Source organism: Neodiprion lecontei, chromosome 5, assembly GCF_021901455.1.
Source record: "Neodiprion lecontei isolate iyNeoLeco1 chromosome 5, iyNeoLeco1.1, whole genome shotgun sequence".
Taxonomy (NCBI): domain Eukaryota; kingdom Metazoa; phylum Arthropoda; class Insecta; order Hymenoptera; family Diprionidae; genus Neodiprion; species Neodiprion lecontei.
Genome location: NC_060264.1, coordinates 7074617 through 7097937, shown reverse-complemented (window position 1 = coordinate 7097937; position 23321 = coordinate 7074617). Strand labels below are relative to the sequence as shown.

Genomic DNA, 23321 nt, shown 5'->3' with positions numbered 1-23321 from the left:
TTTTTGATTCATTATACTGTAATAAAAAATCTGCCAACATGGTCCCATGGTGTAATGGTTAGCACTCTGGACTTTGAATCCAGCGATCCGAGTTCAAATCTCGGTGGGACCTCTTGCCGCGTTGCCACGATTTCGTCGGGGTTATTTTGACGTTTCGCATACGATGTTTTTTTTTTCTTACCAATTTCACTCGTTTACCATTTTTCCGAACAATTTCGTTACCCTTCTATAAATTTCAAGTAATCTGTATTAGCTCTAATGACATAAATTGGAAACTCATCCAAGTTCTACTAATCGTAAGAAATAAGGAATTTCTATGTTATGCAATTAACGGATGTTAATTAAAATTTGTTGAGTAACTGATATATAACCGTATTTTCAAACTTTCGAATTGAAGTAGTAGGTAATTATATAACGACTACATATTTAAAAAAACAGGGCTCGTCCGGGATTTGAACCCGGGACCTCTCGCACCCTAAGCGAGAATCATACCCCTAGACCAACGAGCCTCACATGAATTTGTGGCATTAAAAAATGTATAACAATTGTAACATATGATCAAATTCAGAGTAATTATTATCTCGATTGAAATAGAGACGGTGTTGTACAATTTTTTCTATGATTAGCAAAATTTTCTATAGCGAACATGTTTGACGTTGTTCGAAAGTGGATTCGAGAATCTATAACTTATTCACAGCAAAAAAGATTGAATCAAGCGCTGTGTTATGTTTTAGTTTAACAATTATGTACTGCATGTTGTTCGAAGATCATTCTTATTGACAAAAGTGATCAATTTAGGACGAAATTTTATTTGTTTGAGAATTAAGTCGTCCTTTGCACTTGCACAGGTTCCATGGTGTAATGGTTAGCACTCTGGACTCTGAATCCAGCGATCCGAGTTCAAATCTCGGTGGGACCTTGATTTTTTTCATCTCGAAGTTGCAGAAGTAAGAGTGAAGCGGTATTCGTTATAAAATTTCCGTTCCAATTTCCACAGGCAATTAAAATAATATCCAGTAAGTAACAACAGCGGATCAACGTTAAATTCATGGGCATTTGTGGATCAGATATCTGTAACGCATACCGTTCAATGGCAATGAGTGCGTTTTATCCCGCAGTGTGAAGTTAAAATATCATCGGACATTGTAAAACAGAAGCCAGTTTAAGTAATGCCTGCTCTCATACGTGACTAATCGTGTGTATAAAGGATCAGTGAGCCGTCTATTTACGAGGGCGGTAATTTAAGACCTCTTAATAAGACCTTTCCTCCGTAGAAGAGTTCCAATGTTAAGTGTAACTGCTGCTCAAGCCAATTCCGGCAGCACGTACAGTTCCCAATCTTCAAATACCAGATCCAGTTTAATCCTGTAGCAGCGCATTTTTTTAATGCAGAATATATGTTGCAACGCTGTGAATTTTATTTGCCGTAACTAAAGATTTTTCTAATTTATTGTTTACGTTTTATTATTTCTACGAACAGCGCGAAAAATAATCATTCTGAAGTAATAATTATTTACAAGCCAACGGACTACAATCTGATTTTCGTTGTTATTTTTGTACCTCGACCGAATATTGATTGGCTGAGGGATATAGAACAGTTAATGACCGATTCAAGGACTACGAAGTAGATTAATGAAAGGCAAATCACTTGGTCTCCCTGCCTTTACAGTGGTCCAAATTATTAAACTTGTTAATAATCAAAACTGAAAATGTTCATTTGATAAATCATAAAATGCTACGGAAAAATGTAGCGTATAATTTATTGCTTGGTTTGTCTTGTAAATTCGATAGAATAAATAAAAAATCACAGAATTAATCAATTAAAAAAGCAAAAATCATCAGCTGGACCAGTTCAAAAATTGCATATCAGCTATATATTCGACTATATGATTTTGAATCTGAATGATATCTGATGATTCGGGCATTTGTTACTTATTACGTGATTTCTTATATCTTTTATCGAATTTACACGATTAATCATGTAATAAATTACTCGGTTAATTCTGCCATAAATATCGTACGATTTATTAAATGAACATTTTCAGTAGAGACTGTATTGTATATACACCGCCATCATTTATCTAAACAAAGAATTATGTCACGACTAAGAATCACTTGAAGCTATGGAAGGATATTCACGTAGTTTCACTGCGGGCTATTTTTAACAAAAAAAAAAAAAAAATACCAGTCTTTCATGCAGTGCTAACTCATTTCCGCAACTCGACAATATTGTACATGTATTACAATGCTGTTGTCCGTATGAATAAATCGACGTTTGTACGTAGTTACATTCATACGACGGATTACGCATATAGATATCGATCATTATTGAACGGTGCGAAGATCAGTGATACAGGCCGTCGCAGATTTACGTTATGTGTTACATGAATTGCTTATCTATGGAAATTGGATCAGATGTTGTATTAACAAAGGCACGTATTATATTTGTCAGATTTACGATCGTACCGGAGACCCCGATGTATTGCAATATTTACACATGCGGTCGAGGCTTCGTATGATCGAGAATTTACACATCCAAGTAATATAGAAAGTGCATTCTTTCTCTGAAAGCTTAAGCTGTACAGGTATACCTATATTGGTCGCATCTTTCCGTTGACTTATCTGTATGAAAATAACGTTTATCATGGTTTGACGACCAGTTGTATAATAATTCGATCCGCGAGTTTTGTGCACACGGAATATTGTCATTAGTCACGTACGCATACGGACTCGAGCTTCAACACACCTTATTCATTATTGTTATTTTCCGTGGTGCGGGTGTGTATGTATGAATGTACATTGTACGTGTGCATTACTCAACTCGTACGCATGGCTTAAGGCGAAACAGGTGTGAATGCGATGAATACGCTAACGACGAGAATTGAGACGCAGAAACATATATAGATATGATGGATGTACGTGATTTGGTTTGGATGCTGTATTGAAGCATGATGGGGAACGTGTACAGATATTGGAGTTGAGAAATGAACTTATTGTTAATTATATATATATATATATATATATATATATATATATATATATATATATATATGGACGAACTATAGTTTCATTGACGTTAAGTCTGCTCTTAATATACAAGAGCCACAATTAGATTGAATGAATATATTAAGAATGATATGGACTTTTTAATTACATCGTAAATCGTACATTTCTTAACTCAAAGACGGAATTGTTCAAACAGTTGATTCACCATTTATTTGCTATTGCGATGTACGTGTAGTTGTTGAAATTATACGAACTGCAGAGATTTGAAACTAATTAACTCGCACGAGGTCACATGCCGATCGCAGCCGTGATTATAATTATGCATCTTACAGTAATGAAAAGAATATAAGAATGTAATGAAACTGAATATATGGTCAGCTAATTTCATAACAGGAACACTGTATATTCTTATCGGTGAAAAGTTGAACTTAGGATATGTCATGCATCTGCACGAGCGAGCGATTAAACGTTCTTTGTACTTTTTCAAACTGTATACGTATACAAGTAATTCGATATAATGTACTGTAATGATTACTCGTGTTCTCGTAGTGTCCTACTCCGGTCTGAGCTGACTTATACCTTCGCCTAAGCCGGCGAGAGCTCGCGTTTACGGTTAGAAATGGAATATGAGTGAACATCAGTGTGGTGTAACTACCAGCGCTACTTGTATGGACTGATCGTGAGCACGAGCTGCGGTGAACATCGTCATCAGTCAGCGAAGACCAGTCAGTAACCTCGGTACAACGCGTCCACATTTTTTAAATATAAAATCACGAAACTTAATTATTGTTAAAGGAGCGAAAAAAAAGGTTTTTACTCACGCAGACTATTGTTTGACACGGCATTTAAGGATTGTACTAAGTACAGAATTGTAAATTTATTTACGTAATTGAATCGATTCATTGATATCACTAGAATAAAATAACGTATCTATACGTACCGACATTTACGAACAATGAAACTGTAACCGATCAATTGCGCGTTGAACTTACGCGACGTTTTCACCCGGTTTGAACTTGAATTCGTTGTTACGATCAATGATGGGTTTAGTGTGATCGATTTTTTATTAACAATTTTACTGATTTTTGATTTTTCCAGAAAAATGCGATCGCAAACGGCTGCAATAGCGTTGACGTTCTTAGCGGCGATTATGCTATTCGATTCTTCACATGGTGCAGCGGTGAAGCAGACTTGTATTAAAAATACAAATAACGTAAGTTTGATATTAGTTTCAGCGTATAATTGTCGTAATCCGATAGATCTGAGCTTAATTTCAATTTTACTGCTTTCAGTGCGTCCGCAGCGCGGAATGTTGCACGGGATGCTGTCACAACGAAAAATGCGTCGATTGTAAGGATTTTCACATAAAATATAATCATGCCGGGCATTTTGCCCTCTAAAAGGCGAAGACATTTCGAATTCGAATTTGTAAGGGTGAGTAAACGTTTTTTCCAGTCGGCGACTCCTGCCTGAGCGATCAATTATCTGGTGCCGTTGGTCCTTGCGCTCAACTAGACCCGCCATGTCCCAGGGAACACACTTGTGTTCTACAGCCAGTCCTATGTGTGCAGAGTCCTTGTCCTCCGGTAGCTTCCTGCCTCCCGCCGGATTACGAGGATTACGACTAACGCAAATTTTTATTTCTTACCTACGAGTACTGATCAAGTGGCAGTTGAAGGTTTTACATTAACGTTAGACAATATCAGATCTGTATTAGGACCGTTACGATGTTTCCATTTTTGTAAAGCACCCGTAGAGTATAGAATTATGTATTATATTTTTAACGATGTTTGGATATATTAAAAAAACTGACGGTCGAATTTCCAGTAATTTGCCAACGACATACCCTGTGATCGACGAATTTCTAGATTATTATAAATGCTTTTTCATATATCATTATCATTCATAAATAAGTTTACGTATTCTACTTTTTATCAATTTCTGTGTACAGCAAATATGTTTTTCACCTAGCTTACCTGCTTCTTTGAAAAAAAATTTCTACACGCATTGTGTCACATATTCCCACATATGCATATACATTGAAATCGAGTCCGACATAAAGAGAAGCATTTAATTCGATATTGATACGTGTTGCCACAAATTTAAAATTGATAAATATTTAATTAAATGCGTTCATTTGAAGTTATAATTACAAGTTTACCAACGTTTTCTCGAAGCCATTTTACTCGTGGGCTTCTTTGTGTTCAATTAGTTTATGATATCAGGTATTAATTCCTAGTGGATGAAATTAGAACATTGAGTTACTTACAAAAATACTACACCCGTGACGTGTAAGTCATAGAATGTTTCAAAATCTAATCAATAATTTTTGTGGTACTAATAATGTTCTCAAAATTTAAAATTCTGAGAAATATGAATACCAGGATTAAATTAATGCTGTAATGTATTTACTTAACTGATATATTATTTACATTAAAAATACACTAGAAATTAGAGTTATATGTGGGGTGACAAATAGGCATGGTATGTATATAGGTATATATTTAATATCATAAATATTATAGAATATTACAGATTCAATTTGGAGAAAATATTTTACGGATACTTCAGTACTTGATTTTTTGTATTTTTAACAACGGATAAAGCATACAATAGATTTGGTATCACTGGAATTAATGCACAATATAATACGGGTAAAATTCACTGTCGTAATATTTGACATAGACATTGCCACCATTACTGTCCACTGTAGTATCGTAGTCACCAGGTGGGATTATAGTGGTATAGCTCCCACGAACTGTTTTAGAAATAAGAATGCCTGCAATAATAAACGCATTCTTTTGCGAGGCATATTTGTTGGCATATCCTGCAGTCTTCGAGAAGCTGACTCCTTTGCCAAATCTACATCGATGGACGCGCCGCCAATTGAAGTTTTCATCTGTAATTACGAGTCTTTTAAGTTATTTATCTAGCAGCATTATTAGATTTTAAAGCCCACGATTTTCATCAGTTCCAGCTACTTCATAAATTTCTCAACATTACAAATGATAAAGCTGTGCTAAAGCCATTCATAAAAAAGCAGCTCCGCTGTGAGGATTTTATGTGGCAGATTGCTCATACTAATAACAGAGGTCAGCGCACGACAGTAAACATAAGACACGAAGTATCCTCGATTGATTCTAGCAAGTCCGCTTTACCAAACCTTGAAGGTACGTTTTAATACTGACACATCATCAACCATACAATATTACCTGCTATCTTCAATGCATTAGTATACGATGTGGCATGTATCACAATGCGTTCATGAGCTATTTTAGATTCATCAGCGTTGAATTCCTCGTACTGTAGCATGTATCGTGCCCAGAGGTATGGATTTTCAATGCGTTTAATCGAGGTTCCACTTAATGCATAATTTGACCGTATATATGATATTTCTGAGTCTGTTGCGTCTTCTAGCCAAGGCGCATTGTTTTGTAAGCCATTCCATGGAAATTTCTTGCGTAATCCAAAATCGTTGCTAACATTAGCTTTATCCACCAGTTCCATTTTTGCTTTTCTGGTTACCTGGGTGTAAGGTGCTGAGGTAACACACTATCACTCAAGTTCTTCACAGTGTACTTAGCAAGCCACAAGCTCACAGTGACTGACGTTAAAGCAGGGGGGTTGTTATGCATATCTCGGCAGCATGACTCACCCAAAAATCCCTGTGGAATAAATCGTCCAGACATGGGATTTCCCGGATTTGACGCCCTGCAGCGAGTGACATCTAGTGTCAAGATCTTTCTTATTTATTCCAATAGCAGGCCAAGGTCAAGGAGAGGAAGAGGCAAGCTCCATAATAGACGAGTGGATTCCCAAGTCCACATATCTGTGTACGTACCTCTAATATTACTTCCTGCTACGGACCTTGGGAAGAGGTACCTAATTCAGTCCCGCCATTTTCAAAAGTCTGATTTCTACGGTTTTCTACATGCTAACGATGAAATCGAGGGCAGCATCGTATACTGAAACGTAGACCGGAAGTATAAAACGGCATAGAGAGAGAAGTAGTTAAAACTAGTTCTTTTCCTTGTCGAACGCACCCGTAGAAAGATAGTAGAGAGAAAGAACATTATACCCGTATTCATAGTCTCTCCTTATCTCAAGGATAAAGGACGCCTTGATGAAAGCTTCCTTGAATCTCAGAGGCGTCCTCGTTTCATAGTCACAACTTGGCTCTCCCTTCCAGAAGGAAGCCATATTTAGGGATATGTGATTGCTTATGGTAGTAAAACTGCTGATCGAAGCGCCACTCGGCTATGTTTAAATATAACTTAAATCCCTTGACTCTCATTGTCAAGTTGCGTTAGTTGATGAGAGTGCTAACCTCAAAGAGGTTAACTTGTAGTACGGTCTTACTTATAAGTCTGGCAACGAAGCCAATTTTCTACAGAGCGGCGTGGTTCTCTTGCTGTCCGTGGTTTTTAGTGTTTGAAATAGCCATGTCGCAGCGCTGCTATCTAGGGATGTACGTGGGGTAGGGATGATAAGGATGAAAATGTGCCAATAATAATATTATTATTACGTTGGCGCTGCATTGCGCACGCGTTGATTATCCATCCCTCGAACACAACGCCGGCCTGGCGGCCACAAAGCGAGATGAATAACCGTCCATGAAATAAACCACCCCCACTACTTTCTTTGCCAGACCCGTATGTAAGACCGTAACCTGTAGACTGACTGTGATCTCTGCGTCATACGGGTTATAAGTGCATAGACGCCAAGCGCAAGCGCAAGCGTTGGCTACATGAAACGAAACAGCCAATCGCAGTGCCGAAGGTTTCCTCAAGGAAGCTTGAGACCTGCCTTGGAAGAAGGAGGCCAATACACCCGTATTCATAGTCCTTCCTTGAGGAACAAGGATTCCTTATTCCTCATTTCACATTTCATAGACCTTGCTCGACAGAACAAGGAGCCTTATTGGCCTTCTTCTTTCAAGGCAGGTCGCGAGCTTCCTTGAGGAAACCTTCGGCACTGCGATCGGCTGTTTCGTTTCATGTAACCAACGCTTGCGCTTGCGCTTGGCGTCTATGCACTTATGACCCTTATGACGCAGGATCACAGCCAGTCTACAGGTTAACTTCTTTGAGGTTATACACTCTCATCAACCGACGCAACTTGACAATGAGAGCCAAGCGGTTTTACACCCGTATTCATAGTCTCTCCTTATCTCAAGGATAAAGGACGGCTTGATGAAGGCTTCCTTGAGTCTCAGAGGCGTCCTCGTTTCATAGTCACAACTTGGCTCTCCCTTCCAGAAGGAAGACATATTTAGGGATATGTGATTGCTTATGGTGGTAAGACTGCTGATCGAAGCGCCACTCGGCTATATTTAAATCTAACAAGGCTCCTTCACTGGGCTCCTTATTCTGTCGAGGAAGGTCTATGAAACGTGAAATGAGAAACAAGGAATCCTTGTTCCTCAAGGAGGGACTCAGAACACGAGTGTTACTGACTCAAGTCGACTTGTGTCGCTATTTCAGGTGTAACCGGCCGAAGGAATACACCAGAAATAGCGACACAAGTCGACTTGAGTCAGTAAATGGAAAGCACCCTACATAGGTGAAGATGAGTACCCTTAATCGGCGCCGTTATTCCGGTTTTACTATGGCCGACATAGTAATAAGTAATACCGGATTTAAAAGTGCGTGATAATTGGTGCATTACACCGGATATAACGGGCTTACAAATCTTAGAGGTATTTTTGAATCCGATATTACTACATCGTCTATAGTGAACCGGAATAACAGCTGCCGTGTAAACGTACTCAATGACAATATTGATGTTACATTCCAACAACCTTGAATGACGTCTTCACAATATTTTGAGATAACTGTACAGATAAAAAATGTAATCAAAATTCGAGTAGCGTGATGCTTGACATTGCCTACGGCTAATATAATTTAACGGTGAAAATAGACTCGATCGAGTTTTTTGTATCTCTGATTATTGCAAGTTATGCACGTATTACATTGTGTGTACCTGCAGGCATTTGGAAAAATATTGTGTACATACCTGCGTATAATTCAACGGAATCTTATTATACCTTATTATACCGTAATGGACAAATGCTCTTGAAAGCTGTTCAATGGGCCTATTGTAGTAAATGGACGCTTATTTTTTTCAAATGAAAACAATAACAATTATTCGTTTTTCCATGTAAAGTCGAGAATATAATTGCTTTTTGTATCGGAATATATCCTATCAGGTTATTCAATATCTCCGTTGCGTTAAGGCCCAAGGTTGGTAATGCAACTTTTGACAATTTAAGTACTAAGATGTTAGCATGTATACGCGACCAACAAGTAATTATTATTAGATATAGAGTTAGTATTATTATGAGGTTCCATGACCTTCGATAACAAAACCGCGGTTGGTGTACTGGAGATTAGAGAATTTCAATGGATGATACAGAGTTTTCGAGATGGTAACAGCATACTTGTATGCAATTACTATTGATAGTTGATTGTCTTGCATGTTTAAGCATGTTTAGTCGTATGCACGATGGTGCACTAAGCCAGTGGATCTGTGGATTCAGCCATTCTCTGTAATTTGTAATTACTGATTATATGCCCATAAGAGCTGATGTAAAAGTCGATGAATTGAGAAAATTATGGCATTCTCAAACCTGTTTCAGGCTCAATAATTTTATAAACGTTCAATTACCTACCAATGACAGTAAGGAAACTTAATTGAATAAGTCTAGATGTAGATTTGTGCATTCGAATACTCTACTCGTAAGGTGTTACGGGTTTTACTCGACTGATGGGGAATTTTTAATTTTGAGGATGGTTTAGTTTGGTATGATTTCGTTAATTTGCACACATATTGATGAAATCCAAACATTTTTTCAACTGAAAAAATACCATTTTATACACCCTTAATTATAGGTTAAAGAAACTATGCATATCACAGTTTTATAATAGCATACTTATATATTCGTAATATAATTTTGTACTGATGTTTACTATCATATGTTATCTAAATACTATTATTTTCTATCTTACTATCATAGCTAAAGATAATGTTAATTTATATTAGGATATTACTTTTGGCGTTTCATGTCTAATAAACTATGTAATACGGATAAAACTCATTGTCATTGTATTTGACGCATACGCTATCTTGACGATTCACTGTCGTATCTGAGAAGTACGATGGAATACGGGTTCCATAATTACCAATGTCGCAATTAGCTACAAGGATCCCAGCTATTATGTAGGCCTCGTTGTCACTAGCATGAGCCTCTGCATAGTCTGCATCCCTTGCAAAACTGACTCCGTGACCAAAGCGACAGCGTCTCGCCAGTCTCCAGTTAAAATTTTTGTCTGCAAATTAAGGTGAGTTAAAAAATAAAAAACATTTATCTTCAAATATACCCCCAAAACATATTCTACTATTGGTGTACACGCACCAGCTATTTCATAAGCACTCGAGATGGATGTAGCATGTATCACAATCTCCTCCGACACATCTCTAGATGCAGAGTCGATCCTCATTTCTTCGTATCGTAAGGCATATCGTGCCCAGAGGAATGGGTTCTCAATCTTTTTGACGGTCATCTCGTCCCACCAAAATACGTCCTGCATATGGGACCAGACGTATTTCCGTTCCCTGTTAGATACGCGGCCAGTAACCCACGGCTCGTGATTAATGTACCCCGACCATGGATAATATCTTCGTAAACCGAAGTCATTGCTGTGCATTGCTTTGTTGAACAGGTCCATTGTTGCTGACGAGAATTAAAATCGGCTTTCGTTGAATAAGTTTGAAGATACAGGGAAGGCGAAGAAATGCTCGAATCAACGCAACTTATAACTTGGCCGATCGATGCTGCAAGGAAGGATTTTCTGCAGCGATATTCGATATTGGTTTGTTTTTTGGCTACTCACAGTCTGCGGCTGAAGAATAAACTGGGTACTGGAATGCTGAGCACCTAGTTTAATTTCGTTTCGAAGCTGACGGGTCAAAGTTTAACCACGTGTTGCTGCAACGTGTCACACTTCACGTCATAGGTGGCGAGTGAGACCGAGTATAGCGTTATTAGCGTTCGCTGTCTCATCCTTTTATCACAATCAGAAGCGTCTAGATGCAACATACATACGTTCCTTTTCCCCTTGGAACGCTGGCTTCCTGTTACGCGTATCCTTGACTGCTATTGGTCAATGGTTTAATATGACTGTTCAATTTTCTCGTACCTACAAACAAATCGGTTGTATGGTATAACTTTATTTTGCATTGTTTTCCATTTATGTGCGTAGAAGCTACCCAGATTATTGGTCATACGTATAATTAAAACTACGTTGGCGGTATTCTGCAAAATTTTCCTCGTTTCACCGTCTTCCAATTTAGCTACGTGGGCAGGTGAACTGAAGCTGAATGGCTATTGCACATACCGTACGAATAAATATCATAATACGGTAATGAAAGACGTGTAAAAGGCAATTATGCAAAAATTAGATGGGGTCATTAATTTTCTGTCATGGATTCGAATGAGGTATATCATCATTTTCTCGCACGCTGTATCGTTTCAGGGAAGAATTACGTTGGTTTTCAATTCTTTTGAAACAAATTGAATTCAATGAGATCACAAGTTATGAAAAATTCACGTGAACTATTTATGAAAAAATGTTAATAATCTTGATAAAATGTTATTTCGATTGAAATGACGTAGAAGTAGAAGATACTTGGAGCTTAATTTGTCTCAGGTATTCATCATTTTCTTACAGGGAAGAGACGTCATGTGTTATACATATACGTATATTATTACGTATTATATATTGCTTCATAATTGTTTAATTTTCTTCCTTCAAGTTGCTTACTTTAGTTTACTCAGAGACAATCATTGACTGTTGAATTTAAAGGCTACATTTTACACACTAGAGTGTAACGCGTATTTTCTTTGGCATAAGTGCAGTTTCAATTTCACACACATTGAGCGTAAGTTAGCCAATAAGCCCTGTCAGTGTCGAATCGGTACGGTTTAGAAACTGCAGTCGATAACTCCGTCAACTGTGGAGATTTAACAGTAAGCTTTGAAATCTATTGGCCTCAAACGCAAATTTTGTACATTTTTGAGCATTTCACTGCACCGAAACACATCAAAACACTGTAGGTCACTCACTGAACAGGGTATTCAAACTAAGTGACACTGCAATTAACATGGTCTTGGAACTGAGTTTTAAATGTTCATCATGCGAGGACCACTGAAATATAATAGCTAGTGCTAGTGCAGTTTAGAGATTCCATTAGTCAATGAAGAAGACGTGCAAAATATTTCATCAATATTATTTATTATACAAGATAAGCGAACATAATTGAAAAAATAAATAATAATATTTGAATAAATATTCGATTCACAATACAATCTAAAATGCTTCTACGATAGATACTAAAATGATTTCATGCAGCAACAAAGATGTGCACGAAGTTTAAAATATCCGCCGTATATTAAAATAAAAACTCTATAATATAATTATAATTTTTTCTTAGTCGTTTGTTGTATTAATTGCATTTTTTCAGCTATAATTACTACTGGATTTAATAGAACAGTTTTTTTTATCGTGTCCTGACAAATTTTAAGCACGATTGTATTGAAAATACTCGTATATTGCAACATGGACTTCTTGCTGGTTGTTCTCTGACGGGTTTCACGGACGAATTGCTATTCTAATAATACGGATAATCACAATATAATGGTCGAAAAAGGCTGCTAGCCTATCCTAAACTTTGATTACCGTTTTGTTGTCGTAAGTGATTTTTATATGCTTACTGTGATAGTTTTGGATTAGTTGGGTAGTGTTTTAGTATAATAGTACACATTCGTACCTAATCTGAGTAGTAATTTCGATCTTAAGTTTGAGTTCGATCTGATCCGTCACCGTTAATAAAACGGTCGGTGATAAATTATGTGATATGGTTCCAGAGACGGAATCTCGATAAGAATTACTTTCAGAGTGAGAGTGAACTTTTTCAGATATAAGAACCTACTTTCACAAAATTTCAACCACGATTGTAGAATTTTTTTGTGTCGAATTTTGAAACGATTTGCTGTCAGTTCGATTCAATTCATTCAATAATTAATATTTTTCTCATGTAGAGTATGAGTCTAAAAGCGATTCAGGCTGTGAAAGTATACCCAATCCAAAAGGGTCATTACCTACCTGTGTAATGTAATAAAGTTTCGCGATAATGCTTCGATATGCCAGATTGCCTTTTAGTTCAGTTTCAATCTTGCCATACGCATACAAGTTTCATAATTAATTCTGGTAATAATTAATTTTTAGCCAGGTTCATTTTCCAAGTTTCACACGTCTCGGTTTCATATCTGCTTGAAGATTTAATCGGTGAGTGACGTATAGCTGTCGCTGCTGCTCCAGCTCTCTGACTCAGCATCCGTGCTGCTGGTGCTGCTGCTGCTGCTGCTGCTGCTGCTGCTGCTTTCGCTCTCGTCGCTGTCACCACTGCTGCTACTGGACTCACTCTCACTCATGCTGCCGCTGCCGCTGCCTTTGCTACCGCTACTGGACTCACTCTTACTCATGCTGCTGCTGCCGCTCTTGCCGCTGTCTTTGCCTTCGCCGACGCTTTTGCTGCCGCTACTGGACTCACTCTCACTCATGCTGCCGCTGCCGCTGCCTTTGCTGCTGCTGCTGGACTCACTCTTACTCATGCTGCTGCTGCCGCTCTTGCCGCTGTCTTTGCCTTCGCCGAAGCTTTTGCTGCCACTACTGGACTCACTCTCACTCATGCTGCCGCTGCCGCTGCCTTTGCTGCCGCTACTGGACTCACTCTTACTCGTGCTGCTGCTGCCGCTGCCTTTGCTGCTGCTGCTGGACTCACTCTTACTCATGCTGCTGCTGCCGCTCTTGCCGCTGTCTTTGCCTTCGCCGACGCTTTTGCTGCCGCTACTGGACTCACTCTTACTCGTGCTGCTGCTGCCGCTCTTGCCGCTGTCTTTGCCTTCGCCGACGCTTTTGCTGCCGCTACTGGACTCACTCTCACTCATGCTGCCGCTGCCGCTGCCTTTGCTGCTGCTGCTGGACTCACTCTTACTCGTGCTGCTGCTGCCGCTCTTGCCGCTGTCTTTGCCTTCGCCGACGCTTTTGCTGCCGCTACTGGACTCACTCTCACTCATGCTGCCGCTGCCGCTGCCTTTGCTGCTGCTGCTGGACTCACTCTTACTCGTGCTGCTGCTGCCGCTCTTGCCGCTGTCTTTGCCTTCGCCGACGCTTTTGCTGCCGCTACTGGACTCACTCTCACTCATGCTGCCGCTGCCGCTGCCTTTGCTGCTGCTGCTGGACTCACTCTTACTCGTGCTGCTGCTGCCGCTCTTGCCGCTGTCTTTGCCTTCGCCGACGCTTTTGCTGCCGCTACTGGACTCACTCTCACTCATGCTGCCGCTGCCGCTGCCTTTGCTGCTGCTGCTGGACTCACTCTTACTCGTGCTACTGCTGCCGCTCTTGCCGCTGTCTTTGCCTTCGCCGACGCTTTTGCTGCCGCTACTGGACTCACTCTTACTCGTGCTGCTGCTGCCGCTCTTGCCGCTGTCTTTGCCTTCGCCGACGCTTTTGCTGCCGCTACTGGACTCACTCTTACTCGTGCTGCTGCTGCCGCTCTTGCCGCTGTCTTTGCCTTCGCCGACGCTTTTGCTGCCGCTACTGGACTCACTCTCACTCATGCTGCCGCTGCCGCTGCCTTTGCTGCTGCTGCTGGACTCACTCTTACTCGTGCTACTGCTGCCGCTCTTGCCGCTGTCTTTGCCTTCGCCGACGCTTTTGCTGCCGCTACTGGACTCACTCTTACTCGTGCTGCTGCTGCTGCTCTTGCCGCTGTCTTTGCCTTCGCCGACGCTTTTGCTGCCGCTACTGGACTCACTCTTACTCGTGCTGCTGCTGCCGCTCTTGCCGCTGTCTTTGCCTTCGCCGACGCTTTTGCTGCCGCTACTGGACTCACTCTTACTCGTGCTGCTGCTGCCGCTCTTGCCGCTGTCTTTGCCTTCGCCGACGCTTTTGCTGCCGCTACTGGACTCACTCTCACTCATGCTGCCGCTGCCGCTGCCTTTGCTGCTGCTGCTGGACTCACTGTTACTCGTGCTACTGCTGTCGCTCTTGCCGCTGTCTTTGCCTTCGCCGACGCTTTTGCTGCCGCTACTGGACTCACTCTTACTCGTGCTGCTGCTGCTGCTCTTGCCGCTGTCTTTGCCTTCGCCGACGCTTTTGCTGCCGCTACTGGACTCACTCTTACTCGTGCTGCTGCTGCCGCTCTTGCCGCTGTCTTTGCCTTCGCCGACGCTTTTGCTGCCGCTACTGGACTCACTCTTACTCGTGCTGCTGCTGCCGCTCTTGCCGCTGTCTTTGCCTTCGCCGACGCTTTTGCTGCCGCTACTGGACTCACTCTTACTTGTGGTGCTGGTCTTGTCGCTAGCACCGCCGTGACCGCCTTCGACGCTGCTGCCTTCGCTGTTGCTACCGCAGCTGTTGTCCCTTACGCTGCCACCCTTATTACTGCCGCTTCCGCCTTTATCGCTGCTACTGCTGCCCTTAGCGCTACCGCTGCCACCCTTATCGCTTTCACTGCCACTGCCACCCTTATTGCTACCGCTGCCACCCTTGCCGCTGTCATTGCCACTGCCACCCTTATCACTGCCTTTGCTGCCTTTATCGCTGTCAACCTTACCGCTGCCATTGTTACCCTTAACACTGCCACTGCCGCTCTTGCCGCTGTCTTTGCCTTCGCCGACGCTTTTGCTGCCGCTACTGGACTCACTCTTACTCGTGCTGCTGCTGCCGCTCTTGCCGCTGTCTTTGCCTTCGCCGACGCTTTTGCTGCCGCTACTGGACTCACTCTTACTCGTGCTGCTGCTGCCGCTCTTGCCGCTGTCTTTGCCTTCGCCGACGCTTTTGCTGCCGCTACTGGACTCACTCTTACTCGTGCTGCTGCTGCTGCTCTTGCCGCTGTCTTTGCCTTCGCCGACGCTTTTGCTGCCGCTACTGGACTCACTCTTACTCGTGCTGCTGCTGCCGCTCTTGCCACTGTCTTTGCCTTCGCCGACGCTTTTGCTGCCGCTACTGGACTCACTCTTACTCGTGCTGCTGCTGCCGCTCTTGCCACTGTCTTTGCCTTCGCCGACGCTTTTGCTGCCGCTACTGGACTCACTCTTACTCGTGCTGCTGCTGCCGCTCTTGCCGCTGTCTTTGCCTTCGCCGACGCTTTTGCTGCCGCTACTGGACTCACTCTCACTCATGCTGCCGCTGCCGCTGCCTTTGCTGCTGCTGCTGGACTCACTCTTACTCGTGCTGCTGCTGCCGCTCTTGCCGCTGTCTTTGCCTTCGCCGACGCTTTTGCTGCCGCTGCTGGACTCACTCTTACTCGTGCTGCTGCTGCCGCTCTTGCCGCTGTCTTTGCCTTCGCCGACGCTTTTGCTGCCGCTACTGGACTCACTCTTACTCGTGCTGCTGCTGCCGCTCTTGCCGCTGTCTTTGCCTTCGCCGACGCTTTTGCTGCCGCTACTGGACTCACTCTTACTCGTGCTGCTGCTGCCGCTCTTGCCGCTGTCTTTGCCTTCGCCGACGCTTTTGCTGCCGCTACTGGACTCACTCTCACTCATGCTGCCGCTGCCGCTGCCTTTGCTGCCGCTACTGGACTCACTCTTACTCGTGCTGCTGCTGCCGCTCTTGCCGCTATCTTTGCCTTCGCCGACGCTTTTGCTGCTGCTACTGGACTCACTCTCACTCATGCTGCCGCTGCCGCTGCCTTTGCTGCCGCTACTGGACTCACTCTTACTCGTGCTGCTGCTGCCGCTCTTGCCGCTGTCTTTGCCTTCGCCGACGCTTTTGCTGCCGCTACTGGACTCACTCTCACTCATGCTGCCGCTGCCGCTGCCTTTGCTGCCGCTACTGGACTCACTCTTACTCGTGCTGCTGCTGCCGCTCTTGCCGCTGTCTTTGCCTTCGCCGACGCTTTTGCTGCTGCTACTGGACTCACTCTCACTCATGCTGCCGCTGCCGCTGCCTTTGCTGCCGCTACTGGACTCACTCTTACTCGTGCTGCTGCTGCCGCTCTTGCCGCTGTCTTTGCCTTCGCCAACGCTTTTGCTGCCGCTACTGGACTCACTCTCACTCATGCTGCCGCTGCCGCTGCCTTTGCTGCCGCTACTGGACTCACTCTTACTCATGCTGCTGCTGCCGCTCTTGCCGCTGTCTTTGCCTTCGCCGGCGCTTTTGCTGCCGCTACTGGACTCACTCTCACTCATGCTGCCGCTGCCGCTGCCTTCGCTGCTGCTGCTGCTGCTGCTGCTGCTACTGCTGCTGCTGCCGCTGCCTTCGTCACCGCTTTTGCTCTCGGTTTCGGAGTTGCTTGAGCTGTAGCTGCTGGCTTCAGTCTTGGCGTATGCTCTCGCTTCCGCTGCGCGGAAGACGAGAAGGCACACGAATGCACTGAAGATTAAACACCGTAATTTCATTTTGAGCTGCTCTTAATTGCTCCTAGAGTAACTAATGAAGCACACACCAGAACTTCTGCTTTTATACTTCTACATTTTACCCAAGTCTTTTATAATATTTTCTATCAAAATATTGACCCAACTTGTCGATATTTGTGACAGAAGACTCAGACAATGAAGAAATTATATGTTATATTATTGCATGCACATGCCAATTTCTTGCAGTATTCGCTACGCCAAGCTGTACGGTAGAAGCGCACACAAGCATTGCATTAGTCATGTATTGTCATAAACACAGTAACTGTTTATATAACATGAGCCCTGTTCTTTTATGGATATGAGTATAATTTTTGGATTTCCCATCGCGGAATCGTTATTCCAAAGTAGAGTAATAAATTCCTGTGTTCATTTGTACTGTGGGAGTTCCCGAAATCGTTGTTATTGTCGCGGGCTTAAGGTGGCTTAACGTTTTAATTATTAAAAACTCTGCCGTATAATTTTCTCTTGGTCGTATTGTATTGATAACTTGCATATTTTCAGGCGCACTTATTTATTTGTTTCAATATATTTTTTTTCCGTGTCCCGACAAATTTTAAGCATGCCAGTATAGTTGGCTATATTGCAAATACTCGTACATTGCAAACGGACCTTTTACGGACAAATATTGCTATCATAATAATATGGACAATCAAAACCAGATCCAGTTCCAGATGCGTTCCATAGCCTTATCCTAAGCTTTGATTACCTTTTTAGGGGAGTTGAGTAGTTTACGGGGTTACCGTTTTACAATAGTTAGAAGCGTGCGAAGATTTTTTGGCATCCCAGAGATAAATAGATCAAATTCGTCTAGTTTCATGATTTCCTCGATTCGCTATCAGTTCGCTATTCAATTCGTCCAATCATCAATTTTTCTGACACGGAAACAATGGCTGTATGGTAATAAAATTTCGGGATGAAGCCATAAACATAACTGAAACATACAACGACATAAGGCCAGATTGCCGTTTGCTCCAGTCATTCTTACTATACGCTAGGCGAGTTTCATAATTAAATTTTGGTAAGGCCAATTTTTTTAGCCAGTTTAACAATCACAATATCGGGTTCTACGAATTCACTTGAATAACCAATTTTTTAGCCACGTTCACATTAGGTTCAGTGTTATACTTACCATTATCACGTCTCGGTTTCTAGGTATCCACTCGAATCTCTTGTTGCTTGGCGTCTTAATTTCACGTTCGTTGCTGCTCGAGCACTCATTCGAGCTCCATGACTCGTTTGCTGAATTATCCATGCTGCTGCTGAAATGCTTTTTTCGTTTGCATCAAAAGTCCATGTCACAACATTTTTTTTCGGCAATATCTTTTTTTTCTACACCATTGACCAACAAATGATTTTTCGTACTGATTCCGAAGCGGTCACAATATTTTTCACAATCACAGTGTGCTACACTGGAGCTGGTCCATTGTACCAGAAATTTCCTTTCAATCGGAGTATTCATTCGCATAGCAAAGCCATTGCTAGATGCCAATTTCGTATGCCGGTATTGGGGACAAAAAGAACACTTTATTTGCATTTTGAATCCTAGACCACGAGTACAGCTTTTTGTTATTATAGTGTGTTCGTCGTCCATATTCTCTTGTTCATTTAACGTGAACGAAAAAATGGTCATAAAATTTATAACAACAAAACCAATATTTATTTTCGTTTTATTCCATTAACGTTTAGTTTTGAATCAATCAATTTTCGTATTTTTTGGCTTATGCTGAACTGCCGTAATTATCGTCTTTTTGGCTATGTTACAGGTCGTTTTCTTTTTTGGGCCAGTCATTGCGAAGTTTGCAAGCCTTTTCACTCCGTCCACTCTTGCCATTTTACTGGTACATTTTCCTAGTTTCTATTTTACTTTTTAATTTTTGTAATGTTGGCACGCGCAAAAAAATATTGTTTACTGCTGCCAATTAAAGGTAGACTGACGCTTTATAAAAACTGTGACCCTTACCCTTGCATCAGCAGATGCTAACTATTAAAATGCCACTGGACTCGTTTCAGCGGAATTGGTAGCTCTGTCGGGCCGCTCGACATTCCGCAGGCCTGGCGAATCAGCCGCTGGATTATCGTTGAGCAAAAGAATGACTAACGCGAGCTTGAGGAATTTCTTGAATTTTGTCATCAAATTTTAACGTAATATTTGTACTTCATACTTCAGACTTTCGGAAGATTGAAAAAAAATCACTTCTTTCAAAATTCTACTAGTACGTAGAATCAACCGTACTGCGGAAAAATTCCGAATGTCAAATATAGATGAACTAGGGGCTCCGCGCCTGCGCGCTTCGCGCGCCAACCCCGGGTCGGCGCTTCGCGCCTCACGATCAACCGCTTTTCAACCCCTTATTGTCTAAATTTCTAAAAACGCAGAAAGTACTTTTTAAGTATTAATATTATGAACTGTTTGAATCAAAAACCAAGTCGATGTCTCATCTATGTGCAGAGATATCGTCGAATCCGTAAAAATCACATTTAACCACTTTTCACCCCCTTAGGGTTCGAATTTCTAAAAATCGCTTCTTAGTGGGTGCTTATGTTCCGAGGGGAATGTGCATTCTAAATTTCAAGTTTCTAGGTCAAAGGGTTTGGGCTGTGCGTGATCGTACTTGTTCCTTTATATATAGAGATAACTTATACAGCCTGTAAGTTAGGATGAAGCAAGTATCAAAATGAAATTTGAAGAGTTTGTTTTTTATTATTTTTATCTCATTAAAATATGCATAATCTATGCAATTGATAAACATACGAAATATTTATATATACATAAAGAGATTATATAATAAATAGGTTAATCAAAATATCCAACTAACTTTTCTATCTGTGACTTCTGACTATCGGTATTTCTTACTATTTTGAATAATTTTTGTCAAGTTAAATTTTGTCGGGTAGCTTAAGTCAACCGACTCGTGTTTCGAAGGCAATATTTTTTTTGGAACATTATCACTTTTACAATAGAATATATACTATGAAAAAAAGTTTTCACAATGTTATTTCTATAGAGAAACTTCGATCACAATGCGGACTATCACAGAGTTTAAGTATAATTGCATAATTAAAAAAATATCTAAATAGTATATGTAGATTAGACCTGTCCTTAAGAAGGCGAAATCGAATTTTAATGGTCTTACCCCCCAAATTGGTTCGAAATAATTCAAAAAAAATGTCCGAATTCTTAAAAATTTTTCCATCCATATTTACCCACACCTAGGAAGCCTTACTTTTTCCCATAAGAGAAGCATTGGTTTTTCGGGATTTTTAATCGTTTTTTTACCGCTGCTGTAATTATCAGCTAAAAAATCGCAAATTCTCAGAAAATGTTGACAGTTGTTACCTTTTCGTCCAATTTTTTGGAATTCGATACAAGCATTTTTGGGCTAGATCAATCGACTTTTTTCCGCGTTTTTCGCAACATACAGAGAATAAAGATGTGATTGATCTAGACCAAAAACGCTTGTATCGAATTCCAAAAAATTGGACAAAAAGGTAATATAACTGTCAACATTTTCTGAGAATTTGCGATTTTTTAGCTGATAATTACGGCAGCGGTAAAAAAACGATTAAAAATCCCGAAAAACCAATGCTTTTCTTATGGGAAAAAGTAAGGCTTCCTAGGCGTGGGTAAATATGGAGGGAAAAATTTTTAAAAATTCGGACATTTTTTTTGAATTATTTCGAACCAATTTGGGGGGTAAGACCATTAAAATTCGATTTTGCCCTTCTGAAGGACAGGTCTAATCTAGATACTATGATCACCACAATAATTAATGAATTGTGACTGGGTGGGGGTAAAAATATAGATAGGTCAAGAAATAGAAGGGCCACAATATCGAATATTTGCGGAAGCGAAAATTTAATTTATAAAACTATGAAATGTAGAAAGTCGAAGTATGGAGAGTTAAAAAAATAGAAAATTCAAAGTATGGAATACCAAAATATAGAATTGTCATAATTCATCTCTATTGTATAAAACCGTGTACAGATTCTAGATTCTGCCGTTTTATGTTTTGTCGTTCTGTATTTCGACTTTCTACACTGGGACCCTTGAAACTTGTATAATATTACAATTTAGTTTTTTCATCTTTGAAAATTTTATATTTTGATCCTTCTAACATTCGACCATTCTTTTTTTTAAATCTCAAGCCATTGTGACTTTGGGTGTATACAATAGATTTCTTAAAATTTTACATAAAGTAATCGTGATGTCATACAGTTTTTTGTAAAATCTTCTCAGTAAGCTATGTAGTAGGGATAAAAGTCATTGTCGTAATATTTAACGTAAACACTCTTTGCTTTATTCGTCGTAGTATCGAAAGTGCCAGGTGGTATTTGGGTTCCAAAGTTCCCTATTTTACTTGCAGCAACAAGAATTCCAGCAATAATGTAGGCACCTTTTCTTGTTGCTTGAGAAGCGGCATAGTCCACATCTTTGGCAAAGCTAACACCCTGACCAAAGCGATAACGCTTTACAAGCCTCCAGTCAAAGTTGTTGTCTGAAATATGTCACCAACAAGGTAATGAATAAAAATGTCATGGGCAATGTTGTTTGATTGGATGATTTGGTTTCGTTTTTATTATTATGCTTTTACTAATTAACGCAAACATATTGTTCAGATACTCTTTGCGAAAATACACATAGAGCTGGGCATAACAAGTTTGCAACAGAAATGACAAAAACAACGCGTACATGAACTTTGTTTGCTTTACCTGCTATTTCGTACGCAGCCGATATCGAGGTGGCATGAACAACGATGTGCTCTGTAACTTTGCTAGCTGTCAAGTTTGCCTTCATTTCCTCGTAGTGTAGTACGTAGCGAGACCATAAGCAAGGGTTTTCAATTCTACCTATGAAGGTGCCTTCTGTGACGGATATTTGGCTGCCCAAACGCTCAGCTAAGAACTCTATTTCATTGGACCGTATATTCCTGCCGTCGATTTTTGGGTCGACATCTCCGTCGTGACGTACACTCCATGGGAATTTTTTCCGCAATCCAAAGTTATTTGAAGTTACAGCACATTGTAATAACTCCATTTTTATTCATGCCCCAATTCGAAGAGGCTAAAAATTAACCCTGACTCTTTACACCAGACGCCAATACAATCACGGCGGCACTGCTGTTCTGCCGTCGCGTCGTGTATTACATTCACCCAACATGGCGTCGAGTTTCTGTTATTTGGGATTCCCCTGAAATTATAACAAAGTTCACCTCAAGGCCCTGCTGCCTAGACATCGAGCCGTGCGGCATGCCGGGTACCCGATCGTATGCTTGTGTTTGTACTGTCATCGTCCTGGTACGCCGGGTCGCGTCGAGGTAGCGCCACGTACACATACCGCGGCTCGGTAGGAAGACAGTGATTTTGCGTAGTCTTGTTGCGACCTGAACGGTGCTGCCACCGCGCGGCCTATGTGCAAACGAGTTCGCCAGCTGGATAATCACAGTTGGCGATGAGATACTTAGGGTTAGAAATATAAGTGGTAATCATGACCGGTAAATTTAGTATTTCTACCGTGACAAACTGACAAAGTGACTGCGAATAATATTACTACATTGGTTACATCATAAAATATATACTTAATCTAAAAAAAATATACTAACATTCTAAGAAAACTAAGAATCATCTCTTTAGGCATATATTTTTGTAACGAAACTACAATAAATTTATCAACACATTCGTAATCGACTGTGAATTTCATATTGCATTCCATCGAAAATAAAACGAAAATTATGATGCTAGGAGGGGTGAAAAAGAAAGGACGCGCTACTTCTATTAACTCTTGCAATTTTGTACATGACCGGTCATATTTTTTTATGACCATTAATTTACGAAA

The 23321-nt window shown here is 41.0% G+C and overlaps 5 protein-coding genes and 3 non-coding genes across 16 annotated transcripts; 3 read left to right on the top strand and 5 right to left on the bottom strand.

Annotated features, from left to right (window-relative positions):
* Positions 1 to 40: 40 nt before the first annotated feature.
* On the top strand, positions 41 to 112 carry Trnaq-uug. Its single transcript has one exon. It is a non-coding gene; the product is annotated as a tRNA-Gln (tRNA).
* A 325-nt stretch (positions 113 to 437) lies between these two features.
* Positions 438 to 509, bottom strand: Trnap-agg. Its single transcript has one exon. It is a non-coding gene; the product is annotated as a tRNA-Pro (tRNA).
* A 338-nt stretch (positions 510 to 847) lies between these two features.
* Positions 848 to 919, top strand: Trnaq-cug. The gene has a single exon. It is a non-coding gene; the product is annotated as a tRNA-Gln (tRNA).
* A 2929-nt stretch (positions 920 to 3848) lies between these two features.
* Positions 3849 to 4826, top strand: LOC107225903. The gene is made up of 4 exons (XM_015666520.2): positions 3849 to 3867; positions 4105 to 4219; positions 4299 to 4356; positions 4462 to 4826. The coding sequence occupies exons 2-4, from the start codon at positions 4109 to 4111 to the stop codon at positions 4632 to 4634; spliced, it is 342 nt and encodes a 113-aa protein (XP_015522006.1). The 5' UTR covers positions 3849 to 3867; positions 4105 to 4108; the 3' UTR covers positions 4635 to 4826.
* Positions 4827 to 5572: 746 nt separating this feature from the next.
* On the bottom strand, positions 5573 to 8169 carry LOC107225902 (protein mono-ADP-ribosyltransferase PARP14). 5 transcript variants are annotated; one of them, XM_046739521.1, is made up of 5 exons: positions 8154 to 8169; positions 6848 to 6971; positions 6662 to 6733; positions 6219 to 6531; positions 5573 to 5905 (listed from the first exon to the last, which is right to left on the bottom strand). In XM_046739521.1, exons 3-5 carry the CDS (start codon positions 6731 to 6733, stop codon positions 5640 to 5642), a joined length of 651 nt encoding a protein of 216 aa, XP_046595477.1. In that variant the 5' UTR covers positions 6848 to 6971; positions 8154 to 8169; the 3' UTR covers positions 5573 to 5639. The 5 variants fall into 5 exon arrangements, with proteins under 5 accessions (XP_046595477.1, XP_046595472.1, XP_046595475.1 ...); XM_046739516.1 differs by lacking the exon at positions 8154 to 8169 and adding an exon at positions 7085 to 7486 and having other exon boundaries at positions 6662 to 6717; positions 6848 to 6873; XM_046739519.1 differs by lacking the exon at positions 8154 to 8169 and adding an exon at positions 7050 to 7479.
* A 788-nt stretch (positions 8170 to 8957) lies between these two features.
* Positions 8958 to 10733, bottom strand: LOC107225904 (protein mono-ADP-ribosyltransferase TIPARP). Its single transcript, XM_015666522.2, has 2 exons — positions 10421 to 10733; positions 8958 to 10334 (listed from the first exon to the last, which is right to left on the bottom strand). The coding sequence occupies exons 1-2, from the start codon at positions 10731 to 10733 to the stop codon at positions 10072 to 10074; spliced, it is 576 nt and encodes a 191-aa protein (XP_015522008.1). The 3' UTR covers positions 8958 to 10071.
* Positions 10421 to 17503, bottom strand: LOC124294456 (serine-rich adhesin for platelets-like). 5 transcript variants are annotated; one of them, XM_046739511.1, is made up of 3 exons: positions 11734 to 17503; positions 10899 to 11204; positions 10421 to 10856 (listed from the first exon to the last, which is right to left on the bottom strand). In XM_046739511.1, exon 1 carries the CDS (start codon positions 17468 to 17470, stop codon positions 13346 to 13348), a length of 4125 nt encoding a protein of 1374 aa, XP_046595467.1. In that variant the 5' UTR covers positions 17471 to 17503; the 3' UTR covers positions 10421 to 10856; positions 10899 to 11204; positions 11734 to 13345. The 5 variants fall into 5 exon arrangements, with proteins under 5 accessions (XP_046595467.1, XP_046595468.1, XP_046595470.1 ...); XM_046739512.1 differs by having other exon boundaries at positions 10421 to 11204; positions 11734 to 13773; positions 13825 to 17503; XM_046739514.1 differs by having other exon boundaries at positions 10421 to 11204; positions 11734 to 15462; positions 15715 to 17503.
* A 2690-nt stretch (positions 17504 to 20193) lies between these two features.
* On the bottom strand, positions 20194 to 22652 carry LOC107221849 (protein mono-ADP-ribosyltransferase PARP14). The gene is made up of 2 exons (XM_015661006.2): positions 22199 to 22652; positions 20194 to 21984 (listed from the first exon to the last, which is right to left on the bottom strand). The coding sequence occupies exons 1-2, from the start codon at positions 22521 to 22523 to the stop codon at positions 21722 to 21724; spliced, it is 588 nt and encodes a 195-aa protein (XP_015516492.1). The 5' UTR covers positions 22524 to 22652; the 3' UTR covers positions 20194 to 21721.
* Between the last annotated feature and the right edge of the window lie 669 nt (positions 22653 to 23321).